At 37.4% G+C, this 22145-nt stretch overlaps 1 protein-coding gene across 3 annotated transcripts in view; it reads left to right on the forward strand.

The window, feature by feature from the left end:
* The window catches only part of CDH8 (cadherin 8), a 348795-nt gene that overhangs the window by 287155 nt on the left and 39495 nt on the right, over nucleotides 1-22145 (forward strand). For all 3 annotated transcript variants that reach the window (XM_053666794.1, XM_037161975.2, XM_053666795.1), the window contains one exon: nucleotides 4705-4822. In XM_053666794.1, coding sequence (XP_053522769.1) covers nucleotides 4705-4822 — 118 coding nt within the window. The remainder of the gene's footprint in view (nucleotides 1-4704; nucleotides 4823-22145) is intronic.

Raw genomic sequence — 22145 nt, forward strand, 5'->3', positions numbered from 1 at the left:
ATTCAATATTTTTATATACCTTACAATGTGATCACCCTATTAATTCTAGTAATCTGTCACTGTGTAGATTTACCATAATATTATTGACTATATTCATTTTCTTTCTTTCACTCATTTCTCATCCCTTCTCTCTGGTAACCATCCTTTTGGTCTGTGCTTCAATTTTACTTTCAAATTGAGAGATTTGAACTGTACAATGCTCATTCATGCATCATCTTTTCCTTTTGCAAGTTTACAACTGCTACTCTAAGAACTAGAAGTTAGTACTTCAGGAAAGCTCATATTGATAATTAGGAATAAACAAGCAATTATAGAAGAATAAATAGAACACCAAAAATGAGTGCTGGTCTTTCTGCACTGCCTTTGACTTCCTCTGTTCTCATTCACCCCTGAAAGATTTTCTAAGAAAGAGAAACTTAAGTTTTACCCAAGAAAGCAACAACATAGATGTTTATTCCGGAGCCTTGGGAAACAATCCAACAGTTGCAATAGATTAGTCCTCTCTCGTCTTGCACACACTCACAAAGAACTATGATGTCTAAGCCTCCTTTGCTGTGCTATTAGAATCAGAATGGAACCTTATACCTATAATTCAAAGTATGTGAGCAGCAAAAATGGTTGAGTTCATCCTTATGCAAAATCTTGAAAGTCTAAGCCCTGATTTAACCAAAATACATGGACAGAGGATATGAATGTCAACGAGATTCTGAGGCCTGACGTATTGGGGCAGGAGGATGCACATAGTTTATTATCAGATATATCTGGGATCAGATGATGCATAGAACGCCCTTGATGCACTATGGTTCTAAGTCTTCTCATTCCTATCTCTCAAGGTCATGTAAGAATCAGTGATAACGCTAAAACATGCCTAACATAATTCAGTTATTTATCCATTCATTTATTCATTTAGATAATAGTTATTAAATAACCACCATGTGCCAGACATTGTTGTAATAGCAGTGAGAGGAGAAAGAAAAAAAACACAAAAATACCAACTCATCACCTAAGGAAAAATCAACAAACAACATAAACAAGAACTCATAGGGGATATTCTAATAGATCCCATGATAGTTTTATGGTTGTTAACAAATAAGATCATCAAAAGTGTGTTTGTTTGCTGCCTACATGCCTTTTAAATGGTTACTAATGACAGGAATGGCCTACTGCTATTACATATTTTTGAGTTCATATAAAATAATCTGAAATAAAGTTTAATAAATTCTGCCAATGAGTATCTGACTTAGGTTTAGTGCGATTGAGAAACAATGAAGAGTTCTTTTAAAAACAGAGTCAGAATTATGATATGGCCCCTCGGTTCTCATTGTTTTTCTGTTTCGTGCCTTAGAAAAGTTATTCCAAATCAGTAGTATCAGAAAAACAAATAAAATAATGTGATTCTGCAGACATCCAAGAATGGCCCTGGAATTCCCTTTCTTATCCCAACATCCACTCATGCCTTGCTTTTCTGATAGAGAAATACACTAGCTTGCAGCTTCCCTTTAAATTGCTCCACAATAAATTATTAAACATTAGATTTTTTATTGTATTCTAACTTTTTTGGTAGAAAGAAAAATATTTTAAGTATATGCATCATATGTACTCCTAAAAACTTGTGAACTCTCTAGAATGTTTTTGCCATATTCATGAAATACTTGCCCAATTACTTAAAAATTAATTGATTTCATGACAGCTTACAGTGGGAAAGATGCATGGTTTCCCTTTGCCATCTCTTCAGTGTGCCTGTAAAATCTTGAGTGAAGGGGTCCTTCCTTGAGTGAATCTGCTCTTTTTCTTCTATTAATTAAAGCTAAGTGTGTTCAGTGGTTATTGCATCAGTGAAAATTTCATCCTTTTTAATATGGATATCTCAATGCATTTTAATAGCATAAAGTCCTTCAAGTGATCTACCAGGCATCTACTTTGAGATAAAATGACCAGACAGTGGCTGTCTGCATTAAAATGAACTGAAGTGTCGGAAATGGTTTAAAACAAAGTCTTGACTATTACCAGTTCACAGGATATTTGGAAGTTGATTTAAAGATTTATCATTTCATCACTTTTTCCTCAACACGTTATGCACTAAGCATGGTGTGAGGCTGTGATGCAAACTCTCCAAATGAATAATAATGTGGGAGCTTGGAACACCAGTCTCTTTTTTGGGCTCAAACAGTTCTCAGATTTAAGTATGTAGCAGAATCACCTAGAAGACTGTTTAAAATGTGGATTTCTATGCCCCCCGAGACTTTGTGGTTGAGTAGGCTTAAACCATTGCATGTATAACTGAGTTACTGGCTTAAATAAATGGTGGAAAAAATATGTTCATTGTACGTGAAATAGTTAGACCAAACATCTGAGATATGGTATAACAGGTAATTATACGTCTTTCTTTCAGGTAAGATAAAGTACTGCAATTTTTTTTTGTTTTGATAATGGTGGCTTAATTAATCAAATAGCTCATGAGATACACCGGCCAGCATGTATGATTCTTTTTCATACAGATCACTTCCATATAGAAACTCGATTCATGACATATACTATAAGAATGCATTTAGTTATGAATGATTTCCACCACAGAATATCAAGAAATCTTCTATTCACCTTTATTCTTCACATGTTCTCACACAATTTAGGACTTACTTGTTCAACAAACACTCCTGGGAATAGAAGCCCTTCTGGAACAAAATTGGGTAAAGGGGGAAGAGGACTCCACATCTGCTCACAAGTAACTTCTTGCCCCTCTGTTCTTTAAAACTGCCTAAAAGAAGGCTCTTACTAAATTCTCCTGTTCAGTATGCCTACGTCCAGCCTGTCCACAAAAGAGTTATCAGTGCTTCACGGCTTCTCCCCTGGTGCTTTTATTCTTTCATTTTTATAAAACTGGGATCCCAGGGCATCTCTCCACACTTAAATGTCAAGGCAAATGTGTGAGGTGTTTCTATAGAGCAGGTAGAATGGCCTTTCCGTACAATCTGATGAGGTCGAGGGCCTCTTTGAGTGACATCAAAGTTGTACTTATGAAGGTGCTCGGTCATTAAATAAATGATAGTGACCCTAAAGACAAAACAATAATCATGATGACTGATGTTCTACCACTCATTGAGCATTTACTATGACCTGGGCACTATGTGAAGAAACTGACATGAATTTACAGCATCAGTAGTCAAAGCAACCCTAACAGAACAGTACTCTCATTATTTGTAATTCAGGAATGCAAGGACATGGAACTTCAGAGTTCAGAAAATCCCTTCGTGCCATGCCATGAGTAAAGGGTGAAGTTATAACTTCTATCAGGATGACTGTATTTCAGGGTCCATCATCTTAATTGACTTATTCTGTCCTAACCATGAGTTACATTTTATGCTATGTTATATTATTACTCAAGCTAAGTACAATTACCAGACAGTTCATTAAGTCCTTAACAAAAGTAAGATACCTATGAAGTAAGATATGTTTCATTTTTAAAAAATGGGGAAATAGAACAGAGAGGTTATTTCATGCATGCTTCAAAAGCCTTAATGCCCTGCTTGTCATATACCATGTGCTTGGCACAGTGCAGATCTCCACAGTTACAGAAAGTGTTCTGAAATTGCCATTCTTGCATTTGTTTAGGTGAGAAGGTACAAGACAATGAGTCGCTTTCCTGAAAAGAAGTGATCCATTGTTTCCTCTTTAATGAAACCGGCAAAGTTGAATGGGATATAATTGTTCAAACAGACATAGTTTATTAGGCATCACCCTTACAGTCTCTAAATTTCATAAATGTGAGAGCTTTCGCCTGTTAATTTTTTATGGTAAATTTGATATCACCTTGACTGTCATGCTTCATAGACATTTCTTGTAGAAATTGTGTTGTAGTGATTCATAATGAAGTATAAGCTGTAATTTTTCCTACATTAGCTATTGCCCAGAGTTTTATATTGAAGTGATTAATATCACAGAATCATAAATATGAATTATTAAGCTAATTCTCTGACATCCCAAGAAATAACTTAGCCCTAAGTTAATGCAGCTTTGCAAATGAAAGAAGCACATTCAACCGGCACCAATTCCGAGTCTGCATATCTATCCAAACAGTTCTCTGTACAGTGGTAATTCTTCTAATCCCTATAATTTATTCATCTCCGGATACACTCCAAGGCATTGTTTGCATGTGTTATCCACTAGCTTTAAAAACAGTCTTTATTCTTGGGTGGGAAAAGATGCAAGTCTTTAGAAAGGTTTGTTGAGGTGATGTTTGTGCTGGGGAATGTTCTTATACTTGGCAAACACTTGCAACCTGACGAGAAAAATTAAAGAGAAATTGTGAGGGTTCAAGATTTCATTCTTCTACCTCCAAGGTTGTCCCCAAAGTCACACTATACTCACTATGACAATTCCAGATCCCATTCAAGATGCCTGTCTATACTCAAATTGGAAAGAAACATATAGTTGTCCAGTGGGAATTTTCAAATACCTTTTAATATGCTATGGCGAGCCCCTGACACCCAATGGACATAAAGACAATGACCTTAATTCTCACCAACTAATCAAAACAGAGGTTTGAAAGTGATGAATGTTTCTCCCTATTCTTGGTACCAACCATCCATGACCATTTAGAAAATTGAGCAAAAATTCCTTGGACCAGAAGGGATGTCACTCAACTTTTAAAGGCAGTTCAAACCATGGATGTCATCAGAGATGCTGATGTCAAGTTTTATGTTACAGGTCATTCAAACAGTGAGCGCCATGGACAAGGATGAGCCCAAAAATGGACATTATTTCCTATACAGCCTTCTTCCAGAAATGGCCAACAATCCGAATTTTACCATCAAGAAAAATGAAGGTAAATATATTAGCATTGTGAAACAGGGTGGATTATAAATTGGGAAATAAAATGTGAAAATATGAATAACATTTTTTTTTCATTCATGAGCAGTTGAAATCCAGCATATTATCTTAATGGCATAGTAACAACATCACTTCCTCTTTTCAATATTGAAACAATAGATATGAAAATTGTTAATTCAAATGCTAATTTTATGCCGTGGTATACATACTTCAATCATTTTATTAAAAAAATAACGTGGACTGTAAGGTTTAACCCTTGTGAAAGTTCCAAGAATTTTGAGATATCTGTTAGGGGAGGATCTATCTGGCTTATACTTTGCATTTGTTAAGATTTAATTGGACATTTATGAAGTCTTTAGGGAAAGCCTAATCTAATTGTGCTTGGTGTGTGGGTACATATTAGAAATATTTGTTTTAAACTGTACCAGTGTTTACAATAACAATTAGGTCAGAAAATCATTTTCAAAGGACATTCCTTATTTTGGAACTAATATGAACTGATTTTATTAAGTATTTCACTCATGGAGAACATTTCATATGTATCATTAGTTCTTAAGAAACAAGTTTGGATTGTTTCCCTTAACTATTGTCTACTACATGTAGAGGTCATATATTATTATAAAAAGTATCTGAAGGGAAGGGGGTTGGGGAACTTGGTGAAAAAGATGAAGGGATTGCAAAGTACAGATTGGTAGTTAGAAAATAGTCATGGGGATATAAGATACAATATAGGGAATATAGTCAATAATATTGTATTAACTATGTATGGTGCCAGGTGGGTACTGGAAAAAAAACTCTATTTTATCTGTACATTTTTGCTTGCTAAGCTGCTTTCTATTTAACAAGGAGTTTTAACTGTTTGTACTGGCTCAGATGTGTTTAAGTCTTATTTTTAGCTGTTTTAGAATGGTTAGCAAAACAGATGTATTATCTCAGACTCTCTTATGGCTTTACTATAGGCATTTGTTTAGATTTAGGAGTGGTCTATATAAAAGCTATGCTCAAGCAAAAGAATAAAAATTGGTTCATGGAATTTGTTTAGATTATTTGTTTTTTTCTTTTAATTATATTTTATTGATTATGCTATTTCACTTGTCCCAGTTTTTCTCCCTTTGCTCCCTTCCACCCAGTACTCCCCACTCCCTCAGGCAATTCCTATACTATTGTTCATGTCCATGGGTCATGCATGTAAGTTCTTTGGCTACTCCATTTCCTATACTGTACTTTACATGCCCATGGCTATTCTGTAACTACCTATTTGTACTTATTTATCCCCTCACCTCTTTACCCATTCCCACAGCCCCTAACATCAGGCAACCATCAAAACACTCTCTGTATTCATTATTCTGTCTCTGTCCTTCTTGTTTGCTTAGTTTATTTTTTAGATTCAATTGTTGATAGATATGTATTTATTGCCATTTTATTACTCACAGTTTTGATCTTCTTTTCCTTAAATAAGTCCTTTTAACATTTCATATAATAATGGTTTGGTAGTGATGAACTCTAGCTTTTTCTTTTCTGGGAAGCTCTATATCTGCTCTTCTGTGCTAAATGATAGCTTTGCTGGGTAGAGCAATCTTGACTGTAGATCCCAGCTTTTCATGACTTTGGATATTTCTTGCCAATCCCCTCTAGCTTGCAAAGTTCTTTTTGAGAAATCAGCTGACAGTCTTACCGGAACTCCCCTGTAGGTAACTAACTGCTTCTATCTTGCTGCTTTTAAGGTTCTCTCTTTATCTTTCACCTTTGGCATTTTAATTAAGCTGTGTCTTAGAGTGGTCCTCTTTGTATCCATCTTGTTTGGGACTCTCTGTGCTTCCTGGACTTGCATGTCTATTTCCTTCACCAAATTAAGAAGTTTTCTGTCATTATTTTTTCAAATAGGTTTCCAGTTTCTTGTTCTTTCTCTTCTTCTTCTGGCACCCCTATGATTACTGTTGGCAGGTCAATGAGAGGGGTTTACCCAGGCCAGTCAGCTGCAAGGACTGGCTGTGACTACTAACCACCAACCTCTGCCCTCCATGGAGGATCAGCTGTGCAAGGGCAGGGTGGTGGTGCTCCAGTGTGTCTGTTGCTGTCCACTGGGTGCACAGGCTCTGAGGTTTTCTGGGTGGTGCAGATGAAGGTGAGCCCCCTTCAGTGCTTTGCCTGGGGCCACCCTGCATGAGCATAAAGCAATTTGAGATAGCTGCTACTTGTTCTTGGCTTGGAGATTCCAGGTGAAGCCCAGCTGTGAATCTAGACCAGATGCTGCAAGTGCTGGGTCTGGGACCAATTAGCAAGAGGTATAGAGGTTGGGGGCTCACAGAGGCCAGCTGTTGCTTGTTTGAGAGAATTTAGGAAGTTGTGAAGCATGAGACAAGATCAACCATTTATATGGAAAAGTTATGGCTAACAGTTTGGGTGGGCCCATAAGTTGGGTGGGATGGAGTCTGGGGATCTCCAGGGTGGGGCAAACAGTGTTAGCCAGATTGATGGAGTCTCATATATGGTATCCACCTGCTGGCTCTGTGGCTCTGTGGGGGGAGGTCTCAGAAAAGGGACAGTGGCCTCTGCCTGCCTTTCTGTCTGAAAGAAAGCTGTCCTCCAGCTCTTGCCCTGATGCTGGTGAGAGCATTATATTACCTTTTAATATAATGCTGCTTAGTTTTGGGGGGGGATGCATTGATAAATGTGGATACATTACACAAAAGGAAATGAGAAAGTTGCTATAGAGATATTCCTCATTTATCTGACTTCCACTCTCATGAACTCTAAAGAGACAAAATCCTGTTCTTTCTCATCAATAATGGAATAGTCATTTGTTTTCTCCCTTAATTAGCAACTCTAATCCAGGTACATTGCCTTTGTTTTTCTGTGAACACTATTTTCCATTACCAAGATTTCTTTTTTCTGGAAGTCACATAAGTATGGCTAAGATGAAAGTCCCCTCAGAAATTCTGAACGGAACTGACAGTCCACACACATGCACTTCATGCTTACTTTAATTGTGAGCTAAGAGGTATCAGCTACTATTTTTGCATATAAAATGTCCTACATTTAAAAATTCTCTGTGAAGAAATGTTTTTCCATCCCACAGGTTCTGAGCTTTTGGAGTTTTTTTGTGCTTTCTGCAGTTTCAAGATATGGCCCATTGAAGGCACTAGATAAACATACTTGAATGGATGAGAAGTCGTTATTGGGTGTCAGTGAAAGTATGGTTTGGTAATATGTTTACTATTCCCTAAACCCTTTTAAAGAGGACATTTCAGTCCCACAGTGAATGTGTGACATATGTTAAAAGTTATGCACTTAGGAAACCATGTTTTATATTTCAATAAGCCTGGTAATAGAATATTTAAAGGCATGTAGGTTATGTTTTATTTTGGAACTAGAAAGCGGAGGCTACAGTTTTGACTTACCACACAGGTTTGTGTGTGTGTGTGTGAAATAATTGAGGAAAAAAGATGTCAGGGCCTGCAAAATTCCTCAGGACAGGAAGCAATGTCTGTGTCACAATTATGCATTGTAAGTTATGTGTTTATTTATTTTGCAAAGAATAGCTGTATAATTTATTACTTCAACTGGGACATTTTTTAAAGTGAAAGGGGTCTCTATTCATACTTATATTTTGCCTGTGAAAACCATAAACTAGGACTATATTATGTTCACAGTAGGAACTATGTTCACCGTGATTATGAGTTTAGGACCCAAATCTTCAATGTTTCCACAGGATAAGCTATGAACCCACTGGTCTTTGGAATAGATATGTCAAGTTCCTACTCTATATCACATTTCCTTGTACTAGAAATTCGTGACTTTTGCTCCATAGACCACCGCTTTTTGTTATCTGGACAGTTACTGTGCAATATAAAAAGCAGTTTCTCTCTTCTCAACATGTAAAAACAAAGTAATGAAAAGAAAGTGTCATATTTAAAATGTTGGGGATCAATAGGGAAATAGATGTCTTGTGAGACTGTTATTCAGTCCTCATTGTCAATGATGAGATGACAGACACATGCAAAACCAAAAGTCAATATAATAGATATTATTTATTTTAAAATGGTGGTATATTTTATGTTTAAAACATGGAAGGAATCGAATGGTATAAGATGGCTAGAATTATTTCTTTTTCTTTTTACAATGGACTTTAATATGGTCAGTACCCGATGTTTCTCCCCTAAGAGCATCATAATTTACAAGACCCTTCAGACCAGATGAAGGTTAAGATTTTGAGATAGCCAAAGCATTCAAATTTGTAATGGGTGGGTAGATGATCCCCCTTTTAAATTAAATATTTAAAGGAAATGGTTACAGTATTTGATGTTTTCTAAGAAACTTGCAGCTGTGTCTTTCAGCTTGAAGTTACTGTGATCTTCTTCTCTCATATACATTGGTCCTACTGCAGTTTTCAGCCAACTAATTCAAAATCAGAGACAGAATGAGATAGAAATTAGCTGTCTCTTGTCTCCTACACAGTTGAGTGATTTCACATATAACTCTGGTCTGAATATATGAGAATTATATTTTTGCCAAAATAGGAAGCAAACCTTTAATATGATTAAAGGTGAAAGCCAAGGTAAAAAACGTGATGAGTCATTTATATCACAGGTACATACCAAACAATCATAACACCTTGAATTGTCTAAATTATATGGCCCACACGATGGTTTTTCCATTTGTCTGTTGGGTGAATTTAGAAACTAAAGCAGTTTTGCTGACTGCTTATCAGTATTGCTTTACTTTGCTATTTTTTTAAATTGTTAAATTACCATTGTCCCAATTTTTCCTCTGTTGCTCTCCCCCACCCTGCCCACCCCCAGTGATTGGTTCATTCCAACTGTAAAAGTGGAAGATTCTCAACAATTAAATATAACAAGACAGGGAAGATAAATGGACCTTTTACAAGTACAGAAACATCTTGCCAAAAATTTGAGGTCTGCAAAAATCTGACCTTATCCAACCTGCACTTTGTAGGTAAATGATTTGACTGGAATTGCCAGAAAGCAGTCCGGTGGAGTGGGAATCTTCAGGTTTTATATTGAAGTGCCCTGGTACTCATCGTTAGTTTGTTTGGGAACTTGTGATGCGTGCCAAGACCAATGAGTACCAAACAATTTTTCCCATAAAAAATTCTATCTGGTCAGCAGCATCATGACTCATGCAAGTTCTAACAAGTGCTATGAGTCCCAAGCAAGGGCATTTTTTTTCTCATCAAAATGCAGTGAGTGCTTGGGTGTGACTATATTTGAATGAAGTGTAGAGACCGTGCAAAACATGAAACTCTGCTCTCTAAGGAGGGCTTGTGGGAACAACAACAACAACAACAAAAGTCGATGGTAAACTTGACCTTAATTACAGCTTGGTTAGGCTTCAGAAAAGACAGCATGGAGACCAGATTATCTGATGACAATAATATATTTTCTTTTCTTGAGATCTTCATTCTGACCAAAATGCTATTGATAAGTATCACACCCTAAAGTGAGATACAATGACCTTATCTCACAATGACCATAATCATGGTAATTGATTTAGATAATATAGATGTCGACTAAAGCTTTGGAATAGATGCACTTTGGGCTATCTCAATGTCTATAACATGGTTACCTATTTAGGATATAATTCACGTTTTGTTTTGGGGGGTTTCCATTTCAACTGACTGGCCAATTTCAAGCACTATGTGTTTTATGCATTCCTTGCCAGAACACTAACCACAGGCAAGTTATTGTATTTTAAGCCTCCGTTTCCTCATCTGCAGTAGCAGGATAACAATACCCATCTGCCCCCTAGGTGTGCTGCCATGGACGTGCATAACCAAGAGCTTAGATAGTTCTTGGCACAATGTGCAGCCCATAGAAAAACACTCCTTAGTGAATGGGGCACGGTCCTCATTACACAAAGCCATTAATTCCTAGATTCACATTCTATGTTCTATGTCCTCCACCTTATCATTCTCAACCTGGGATCTTTGCAGTTTTAATTAACCCATTGATTTTTGAAGGTGGTAGAGTATTCCTAAAAATGGGCTCTTTGGCAATTGAGAAAACCCTGATCCTCACTAGGGTTCGTTGCAAGAAATCTGCTTAGCAATGTGTTCTAGTCTAAAGGGTTTTATAATAGAAGGATAAAAGGAACAAAAAGAGGAGGAAGTGGAGGAGGAGAGAGTGGGAAAATAATGAAAATATTTGCCAGCCACAAAAAATAGCTGTAGGATTTCTGGATCTGATTTAGAATATGAAGGCTTTTTATTTTCTCTTTTTCTCATTTGCCAGAATAAAATTCAGCTTTCTGGACACAATGCCTAACCCCAACTTCCAGCTTGTTAAGATTGCTTTCCATTCTAGCATATCAAGTTGTTTTAAATCACCCACAATCTTCTGACACACATACTCTGTGGGAATCATTTTGCATAAGCTGAAAAATTAAACAGTCTTCCTTTCCTTTTTTGAATAATGGCAGCTTATCTCAGAGTTCTCTTGTCACAAAATGAAACTTTGCTGCCTGAAAATGGAAATGGATTTCCCTGGTCCCAGTCCAGCTGGAGTTGACCCTCTGTCCTCCATCTCTCTCAGGCTGAGTCCTCCTGCATTCCTCTCCTGTACTCAGGATGTAGGGATTGAGGCAGACAGAGTCTTCCTCACATCTGTCTTAAGCCAGCTGTGCCCCATCTTGGCTGAACTGGATCTGATCAGCCTTTCTGATGATCCACATAGCAGAAAGGGCCACCTTGTAAGCTAATTGTCCTCTCTCTGGCCACCTCTGACCTCCCTAAGTTCTTTGATTACTCCAAGCCGCTTTGAAACTAACAGAGGACTTTCTGAAATAGCATGTCTTTCCTCAAGTGGCCTTTACAAAAGCCTCCACCCCTCAGCTAAGGAGATCCGCTATTATTGGGTTTCCCAGGCAACCATACCTAAGCAACACGTGAAAACTGTGCTTTTCTAAAGGCAATAATAAATACCTGTGTTTTCAGTTTGCTGATCCTGTCTACTCTGCTCACATAATGGGCCTTTCCACAACACCACACACAACACTAAACATTGACTTAGAGGTCCTTCTCATGGAAAGTTCAACACTTATCTGCATGAGGCAGGGCACTTAGTCTCAGGGTTGAATCATAAAAGGCAGTGCTCAATTTGCATGAAGCAGGAGATCCCATTGGGATCCCCAATATGCAGAATCGCATTATGCATACATCATGTGCAAAAAATGTTCCGCCTCAGTTATTCATAATTTATTGTTTATGCTTCCAGCAATGTCCCATTGATAAAAAGTCATTTATGTTTCATTTTGTCATCTAAACTGTAAGTAAGGCCAATGTTTAAACCAGAAGAAGAGATAACAGATCTGTACTTCTACTTTCCAAGTCACCTATGACTATACAGTTTGGTCCTGAAAACTAGATTTTCTTTGCTGTCAGTACTTTCTATAAAAGTCTTGTTATTTTGTATACTGTCCACATCTTTCTTGTTCTTCTTAAAATGTTAGTACAAGACTACCTTCAGAAGTTAAGAATTTCCTTTGCAAATATTGAAAATCCTAAAATTATTGCTCTGGCCAGACATAGACTGACCTTAGTGTCTATTTTGCAGTGTGTGTTGAGAGCAATTTAGTTCTCCTGTTACTAACTCCCAGGGATATAATTTAGATGCATGGTGCACAGACTTATGCCTCTAGTTGTCCATCCACTGTTCACAATAATGAATTGATTAGGAATTTCTCTGTCCATTGGCTAGCAATCATTTCTGCTCCTTACAGAGCATCCTCATTCTGAAGATTTTGGGAAGAGAAACACCAAGAGATAAATTGGCACAGCCTTAATTCATCTTAGGTATCTTGAAGATGCCTTGGGGCATAGAGCCCTTCTGCTTCAAAACAAAAATAAAGGGATCCATTAAACATCAGGAGGAATGTAAAAAATTATTCAGAGAATTTTTTTCAACTTACCAAATTTTGTTTGGACCATCTTGTTGCTTGTGCCATTAAAATAATATTATTTACTGATTTATCATCTATTTACAAGCATGAAAATAGGCCTCAGAATTTTGTGAGCACTGACTAAACAAGACACACCAAATAAACAAGACTGTCCTTTGGTAGGCACAAACAAAGATTAAACTTGAATGAGGAAACAAAATGTGCTGTCCTGCTATGCAAATCCTTCTTTTGTAAAAAAAACAAAAAAATAGTATTAGACGTAGTTGACAATCATTGCGGTTCCTTTCAGCACAGAGGTTGGCATTTGGAATTCATTTGAGCACTTAACTGACACAGCATCAGGCATGCAAGACATTCTGTTGAGGGATGTGACCTGAGGACCACATACCACATGCTTTTGACCCCTCACTTTATAAAAGATGATAGGGAAGGCAGAGGAGTAATTTGCACATATAAAGGGGACGCTCACATAGATGAACATTTAAAGAGTTGACTTGAGATGAATAAGAATAGATGAGAAAAAAGAGGCCCTGTGGACTGTAGGGCTGCACAGACCACACAGGTCAGGGTGTTCAGGTTGGAACCCCAGCCCTTCTGATTATGAACTGGGAGAACTTGCCCAAACAACTGAGTAAACTTGACTCTTTATCTGTAAAACTGAAATAACATTTACCCCGTGTTGTTTTGACTCAGAAAATATTAACTTAAGTAAAAATAAAAATGAGCCAAGTTCAGTTTCTGGTCAGTGGAAGGTACTCAGTCAGCCTTAGTTTCTGATTTCTCCTCTGCTCCTTCTGCTGCAATGTCATGAAACTTCTGAATCCCTCTCATTCACCCAGAGCGACAAAATAATAATAAGGAACTTAAAGCATTTGGATGATAACTATTAATGTGCTTCCCGGAGGAGCTAATGATCGAACGTGTCTCTAAACATTGGCCATGATTAAAGTGAAGGGAAAGGGAAAATGGGAAGGAAAATTGTTTGTGTAACTTAAGTTGTTCTTCAAATATAACTCATTATTGTAATCTGACCAAAGAATAAAAATGAAGAATATTTAAAAACTGTAGATTTACATAGGACTAGATTTTTTATATCTAGATCTGATTGCACACAGCTCTCATTTCATTGGTAAATGGGATATCTGAGGGTGGATGAAGTGATAGAAACTAGGAGCCCTTAGGAAATAGCCAGGCTATGAAGTTCATCAATGCTCAATACAGCATTTCAAGCTTTTTTAAATGTTTTATTTTTTAATCCTTACTCAAGGATATGTTTATTGATTTGAGAGAGAGAAGCATTGATTAGTTGCCTCCGCTGTACACCTCACCAGAACCCCAAACCTGCAGCTTAAGTGTGTGTCCTGGATGGGGATCTAATAATGCACAGCCTTTTGGCATATGGGGCAGCACTCCAACCAACTGAGCCACCCTGCTGGAGCTCAGAGAGATTAAAAACTAAATAAATAAAACACTGACACTGTGCTTTGAAAATTGCAGTGATGGTGCATGTTTACCTCTGCAACTTCATTTTCCACCACTTTCAACCTTATACCTAGTCATCTAATATACCCCTTATGCAACCTTTGGCTTCAACGTGTGAACCCAGTGATGCTTTAAAAACCCTTCCTTCCTTTTCCTTTGTCTGGAATATACATCCTCTGCTACCTCCCTTCTCTATCTAGCTAATTTCCAGTCATTCAGAACAAGGCAGGTTCCCCTCATCTGTGGGCAGAGCAGGAGAGTGATTAACAGTTACTGCGAGATTTATTATTTTTGCTTTGCTCTCTAGGACAATGTGCTAATGGCTAAAGCAGACACATGAGTCAAGGAATGGTTCCTCCACTGTCCTCAAGGTTATTAATAACAGATCACATCTTTACTCACTCATTCGACACCTATTTTATTATTATTTTTTTAGTATTTACCATGAAGCCGAGATCTACTGTGGAAATTGGGAATTAAGCAGTGAATAAAATAGACATCATTTTATCCTCGTATACAATATATTTGTTCTCCTAGGACTCAGTCCTATTCTAATTTAAATTTTCAGAGAAGAGTGCTGTAATTTAAAATGGATTTTTGTCATATAGTGGAGAATTTCACAGGCTAGCCTGCAAAGTGCTATGATTTTGGAATGATTACATACTCCAACTTCTACACTGCCATAAACAAAGTTTCCTCTTAGACCTTATCCAACTCGTGAAGCTGGTCTTACAAAAAGAAGAGTTAAGCTTGCATAGATTTCCTGCGCCTCATTTTGACAAAGCATTTGGCTAGTCAGGGTGATGATACACATCTGTGGTCATAGACAGCTAATTCCCCATGTGAGTTCCAGATTACTGTCCTCATTATACCTGAGTTCAGCAAACTGTGTTGAACTATACAATTCCATGCGTTTCTGGATGCAGTCAGAGTGTGTTGGTGAGCTTTCTCCAAATTCACAGAGATCCATAGATATTAGTGTACTTTGTGATTTAGCACTGATGATCTTTTTTGCAGATTTATTAGAATCTATTATAGTTTTGATTCAAGTCTCGTTATGTGCAGTTCATGCCTTTTCCATTTCCTGTGCACAGGCGGTTCAGATACCTGTCTGTGAGCAGGTTTTTGCTAACCTTCATTGTATAATGTTTACTGAGGGTCCCAGGCAACTAGAAGATGCTGATTTCTGGACATGACATTGGGTTCATTTTCTCACGATTTTCTATTCTCTTTGTTCTCTAAGGTGCCACCAGAATGAATGTGCTGGTGCATTTTATAGACGAAGATAGTAATTTCTGTCCTTGGACCTTTCTGGGTTACTCATTGCCTTGCTTTCATCCTAGTAGATTGCCTACTAGAATTTTCTTTCTTTATTGCCTGAGTACATTATTCTCAGCCTTTTGAAGGCACTTTGAAAAAAAGGGTGATGTTGTATGTGGTGTGCTGAGCATAATCATCCTTCCCTGAGTTTTATGCTTTCACTTGGCCAGTCACTGCTAATTCCATCAAGGTTACATGGCAATTTACCTCCCCCTGGACTTCAGACTCCTTTTGTACAAAATAAATGGGTTTGTGCCAGGGATATAAGCAGCCATCTATTCTAATATACTGCACTCGCAAAAGTGTGGTATTAGAAGAAGAATCACAAACATTAAAATCAGGCAAGTCCCACATCTACTGATTAATAAAGATGTGACTCTGAGCAAGGCTTTTAACTGTCCCTAGCAGACAGTGTTTGACAGTATTAAAACAAAATTGCTATGATGAACAAAGTGAAGAGTGTAGGGTAAATGCCACAGGCATTACCCAGAACTCATGTGATATGCTATGTCTTTTTCTCTTCTTTATCAACCTTCAAAAGAAATGATGCATATGAAAGTGATTGTTACAATAGAAATTACCGTACCAAATATCAGATAATTAAAACATATTCTTGTACAATAGTATAGGTCCTCTTTCTTAGTATATTCAGGCAGAATTCTGGACATATTGAAAAAACAAATTCTTCTCGTGTACCAAAAGAACTCAATATTAACATATGACACATGGTTCTAATAGCTCAGAATACGCAAGCCTTCCTTATCTTCTCAGGCTAGAGACAAGGGCATATAAGAGTTTTAAGAAGATATTTAATTATTGGGTTAAGATTTGACTTATCAGAAAGATCTCTCAAAGTGCTGCCTAAATAAACTTTCGCAGAAATGAAACGCACAGTTATATGTAGAGTTGCCTGTCACAGTTAATACAGAATGGCCACATACACAAATAGTTAAAAGTGAAATAGGGAAGAGCCAAAAATGTTTTTCAGAGGCAAGTGAAATGAAACACTTTGTGGAGATTCATAAACTCTGTGATCATAAGCCTTTACTTGATTTCCAAAAGGAAATTAATGAGGTAGTTCTTAGTATTTTGAATATATCTATATCTATTCTTGATGTTTTTCACAGGATAACAAATGGATCCTACACATTTAGATTTTTACACACAGACACACACATACAAAAGTTACCAGTGGGGCTGGGAGGTAAATTGCTATGAACACTATATATATATATATATATATATATATATATATATATATATATATACACACACTAATATGTGTGTATATATACATATTATGTGTGTATATACATATACATATATGTACATTTATTCCTATATACATATAAATAACATATTTATTCATGTACATATATACATTTATTCAAATATGTGAACAAATTTATCAGTGCATTTTTTATATCTTAAAAAATGTTGGTCATGTTCTAAAACATGTGTTTAATTGACATGAAACCTACCTTTGTTATAAATGTTGGTAGTCTAGAGTTCAATAAAGAAAGTTTTAGAATGGTTAAGAGACAATTATCTAAAATGCATTTATCTTTCCCTAAAGTAAAACAGAACACTAAAATATACGCAGGTAATTATAAAGTTAAAATGTGATTGGGTAAAGGAGAAATAACTAGAAAACTCATGCCCTTATTTTACTGTTGTTATAACTGAACTGCCTTTCTAAAATAAATGTGTATTCCAAATGGACATTTCATTTTGCAAGAACACATTTCAAAGAATAATCTAACATTTGATACCATCGGAATATAACTGCTTATGAAAGAACAAAGCGGTCATAAAGATTAGAAAGCATGCTTATTTTTATTTTTAGGATTTCAATTAGAAGTCCAGTGGTTATTTTAATACAAATCTGCACTCTGTTACCATAAAAGATCTATTCGTCAAATTGCAAGAAATGAAAACAACAGCTAAAGTCTATTGACCACCTATTATTTCAGATAATTTACATTATATCTATCCATCTATCATTACATATGAATGTTCAAGGTGAATACTATTGTCATTTTAGAGATGAGGAAATTGAAGCGCAGATATGGCAATAGTTGGCCCCAGCATGAGATGCACCGACCAGCATGCTAAAGCTGCATTCTCACCCGTGGCACATCTGCCCTTCAGAGCTTGCACTTTTCTCCTAGAACATACTCAGGAAAACTACTGCTATCTTACAGTTTGCAAATACCTGTGCTTCTTTTTTTTCAAACCATAGAAGGTAGAAATCATCAGCTAAATATTGAAGAAGTCCATCACAGCATTAGTTGAGTAAAAACTAGACACATCAAAAAATAAATACATACAAATGACCTATTGCAGGTATTATTGTCTTAGAACACACAATAATTATTATACCTCTACTTAACATCTACTATGTGTAAAGCATGATTTTAGACTGTAAGTGTCTGATACAACAGTCTTTGCAATTCATTGCAATGATGCTGGGTAATTAGGAAACATAAAAAGCATTAGTTCCCTATGTTTAGGAAAACAACAGTAACTCTTGCACTGGGCTAATGGCTCTGATTCAGTCTTGCACAACTTTCCATACTACATTTAATGAAGATACATAAAATGTAAATAATGACACAGAAAATATAGAAAAATGAAAGCCAAAACAACAAAATTGACAGTCAACTTATTGTCCCCGTCTGAAGATATGTCAATTAAGTGAAAAGCTGAAATGTCTAGATTCAAAAAATAATAGGTATGGCAACACCGATATGATGAGCCAAAGATAATCTATCAGAAACAGAAAATCTACTTTCCATTAGGTTGGTGGGAAGGCCTGTAGTGGTCCTTTGGTAAAGAAACAATGTGACTTATTCATAAAAATTGAGTATCCATTCCTATATGAGTGCTCCTTTTGTTCTTTTCATATCTTCTAAAGCACAGAAACTCATAGAAACCAGTTCAACAGAAGGTATCTAATTAATAATCATGGAAAATTGCAAGATAAAACCACCATTTAATCCTGATTATTCATATTTTATTTGCTTCTTGTTATCCTATTTTGCTGATCATGTTTAATAACCCAAACATATATGCAATACATTGAAAAAGAGAATACAAATATATCACTTAGCCTTTTAAGATACAAACTGTCTAAAACACATTAAATGAAGAGAAAAAGCATTTAGAAATTTTTGCCATTTTCTGAAAATGGGGCTTTTTGTAGCACTGTGATTCCACATAAACAGTTTTTACACACATTTTAGTAAAATGATGTGACATGTAAATGATCTAAAATTCAGGACATGGAACCGCTTGACTCCTGACCTAGATCAGTATTCTCTCCATGGATAGTTCTAGGGTTATCACGGTACGAAATAGGAACGTAACCTGTGTCATTAGACCTGTACATCAGTGTAATCTAGTGAACCGTGTGTGCTCTAGGGCAATCCTGTTGGCCGATACTACAGCATACCTCCACATTGCCTCTGCCTCCTTTGATCCAAACCTAATCTCGTGCCTTAAAACTGTAATTTCATCAAATGCAAAATACAGCTGAATTTTGCCACTAGTTTAGGTCCAACTAAAAGAAATGTTTCATTAAGGAGCTGACCATTAAATTCTCTGTGCCATCAACTGTAAGACATACACTAAGTTTAGAGATATAAAAATGTGAAAAAGAAAAAGATGAACCAATGAAATACAGTATTCTGATGAATAAACTGTAAGGAGAATGCTTTGGCTTATGAACAAAATGAGAAGGAAAGAACAAGAACCGAAGCACAACAATAGTGCTGGGTTCCAGGTGGACGCCCCGCTGCGATTTGAGTTGTGGATCAACTGTAAGGGTTGGAAAGAAGCACATTTCCAAAGGCAGTCCTGGTTTTTATTATACACTGACTAGCTTAATCCTTTAGCGCACCCTCTTCCAAATAAGAAAAGAACCATTAACAAGGAATTACATATTCATTTTTCTCAAAAGCACAAATGCTGATGTTAGACTTGTGCGGGAGACCATTCTGCGGCGTGGGCCCAGCTCCCACTCGGAGATGCACAGGACCCACGCCCATGGATAAGTTCTCCCGTGGGGAATCAGACCTGCTATGTACCTAGGCTGAGTTGAGTCTTGCTTTTTGCTAAAAACTCCCTCACCCGGATTTGTGGCAAACATTTACTAAAAAGACACTTTCTAAAATCCATGCTAAACCTTCTAAGGACGAGTGTAACTGGTCCAACCACTTTTCCCTTTTCATTTGCAAATATCCCTCTTCTGTAATGTGATTAGAGGCATTGGTGCCTTTGTTCTCTGTAAAAGGTAACCACCTAAAGCAATCTGTGCATAGTAAATGAGGACCATAAATGTGCTGAGAAACCCAATAAAGGAGGGTCACAGCAAGGGTTGAGGCTTTTGCTCCCCTTGAGCGAAAAGCCATGCTGTCCCCTTTCCTCTATCGGACTTGGTAGTCCGTGTGAATGTCTCATTTCATTCATAATTGTTATAGGAAAATGAAGCAACTAGACACCGAGGGATTCTGGAGTACGAGGTTTATTATTAATGTGCATGGGCCCAGAGGAGTCAGTCTCCAAATTCTGAGCCCCGAACAAAGGATTCTTGGGGGTTATATAGCCTAGGGGTCTTCCTGTCTGCGTGGCAAAGCGGGATACAGAAGCAGAATGCAATAATTAGTTCTATCTACGGGGCAGAAGCAGAGTACAAAGGCTAAATGTGAAAATTGGTTCTATCAGCGAGGGTGCTAGTCCCAGTCCTACTGACTATCCGCCTGTTTGCTTTTCCCAGACGGCCTTATCGCTCTCCCAGGGCGCCTGGGGTCTTAGGTGAACAAAGGTCTCCTAGGGCTTCTCCCTTCATAATGACGCAGACATTGCAGGCCAGTGTCCACATCGGAATTGCAGAGGGACAATTTAAAATCCAGATATTGGCTGTACAGTGTTCTCCTAAAAATGCATTTTGGGGGTATGAGCTGGGTCTTGTTTTTAACTATAGAACATGGAGTTTTAGCACCATAGAGTTTTTTTTACCAGGGTCCTTCCTCCTTAGAAGTGTGGAAGGCTATATAAAAGTAGTAGTAGAAGATAGGAAAAAAATAGCAAAGGTCTTTAGTATTATAATTCAGGTGGACAAAATAAAAGTTGGCAAGGAAAGAAGGAGGCTGATGTCAGGTAACGATGGATTTCATGGATTTTGCTAGCTATATAAAACCTCCCCGGAAATGCATCATATTTTTCCATGTAAAATGTACACCCACATTTTTGGCCCAAACTTTCAGGAAAAAACTTTCATTTTAATATTTTGATTTAATTATTTATTTATATTTGGATACTTGTTTTTGTGTTATAAAGAAATTTTAGCATTTATTTTTTAGCATATTATGGTATGAGAAATTGAATGTAACAGTTACTGTTATATCCACCAGATGCGAGAATAACTTTCGAAGACCTTTCAGGGTTTTGATCTTATTTTATTGGCCAAGCTTAACCTGCTCAGGGGCGAACTCTCAGAGTGTCCTGAGACACGGTGCCCAGAGGGCTGCAGATGGGAGTCTCGACCGAGCGCTTACAGCTAAGTCCTTATATAGGGGCGAGCAAGCAAGTGTTGAACAGAAGCAGACGTGGCAGTTAGCTGTTTGCTGACAGAGACCGTGCGCGGGGAACAGGGTGGAGTTTCAAAATTCAAAGCTAAGCAGATTACAATCAGCCTGTTTTGCTGTGGTCAGGCTACGTTCTCAATTTCCCAGATCTCAACATTACAAAACACAAAAACAGATAGAAGGTACAAGAAATTTTATGTACTACTCATGTATAATGTGCATTCTTATTTTTCCCTCAAAAATGTGGGCCAAATGAGTACACATTATACATGAAAAAATGTGGTATTGTAAATCTTAACATACTGATCCCAAAGAGGAATTAGGAGGGTCAAACTAGAGAGGATGATACGGCAGCAGGAATTTCCAAAAATGTAAAAAAGAAAAAACCCTCTCATTACTTGGACAGAGATGCCCTCACTTCTTAGGAGTACCACCCAGCCGGGGTGCTTGTTATTCGGGCTCCCCATGGCTCCTCAGAAGGGCAAAGATGAAATCAATAAAGCAGGATTCCAAGGCAGTCATCAGTTCTACTAGGAGATTCAGTGGAACTCAGGAAACCAATCCCATAACCTGATTAGGAAGATTAAGCACGTAGAATCCATAATTTCCTTGTCAATTCCTGGGAACCCACTCAGTAGGCCCATTAGATGTCGGGTGTACAGAAGCAAGACCATTCACATTTGAGTGGTTCTGAGTCTAAGATATTCGGCATGCACTAGCATGTTCTCTTGGAGGGCCGAGAGGGGAAGATGTTATGATGCAGGGAAGATCAGAGGAGAGGGGTAAGGCATGGGGTGGCATAGCTGTGAGTCTATTATCCTTGATCCCACACAATTTTTATCTTCCTTGGGCTTCAGATACATAAGATATTCTCAGCGGCAACAATGATGAAAGTGAGCACCGACAAAGGCAATCAGGCATGGCAGGGAGGCCATTTCCCACAGACTGGGCTCTGTCTGTGGGCTCTGTCTGTGGGCTCCAATACTTGGTAGCTGATACTGGATAACGCTG

This window comes from Artibeus jamaicensis, unplaced genomic scaffold (assembly GCF_021234435.1).
Source record: "Artibeus jamaicensis isolate MK-2021 breed Jamaican fruit bat unplaced genomic scaffold, CSHL_Jam_final contig_464, whole genome shotgun sequence".
NCBI classification, from domain to species: domain Eukaryota; kingdom Metazoa; phylum Chordata; class Mammalia; order Chiroptera; family Phyllostomidae; genus Artibeus; species Artibeus jamaicensis.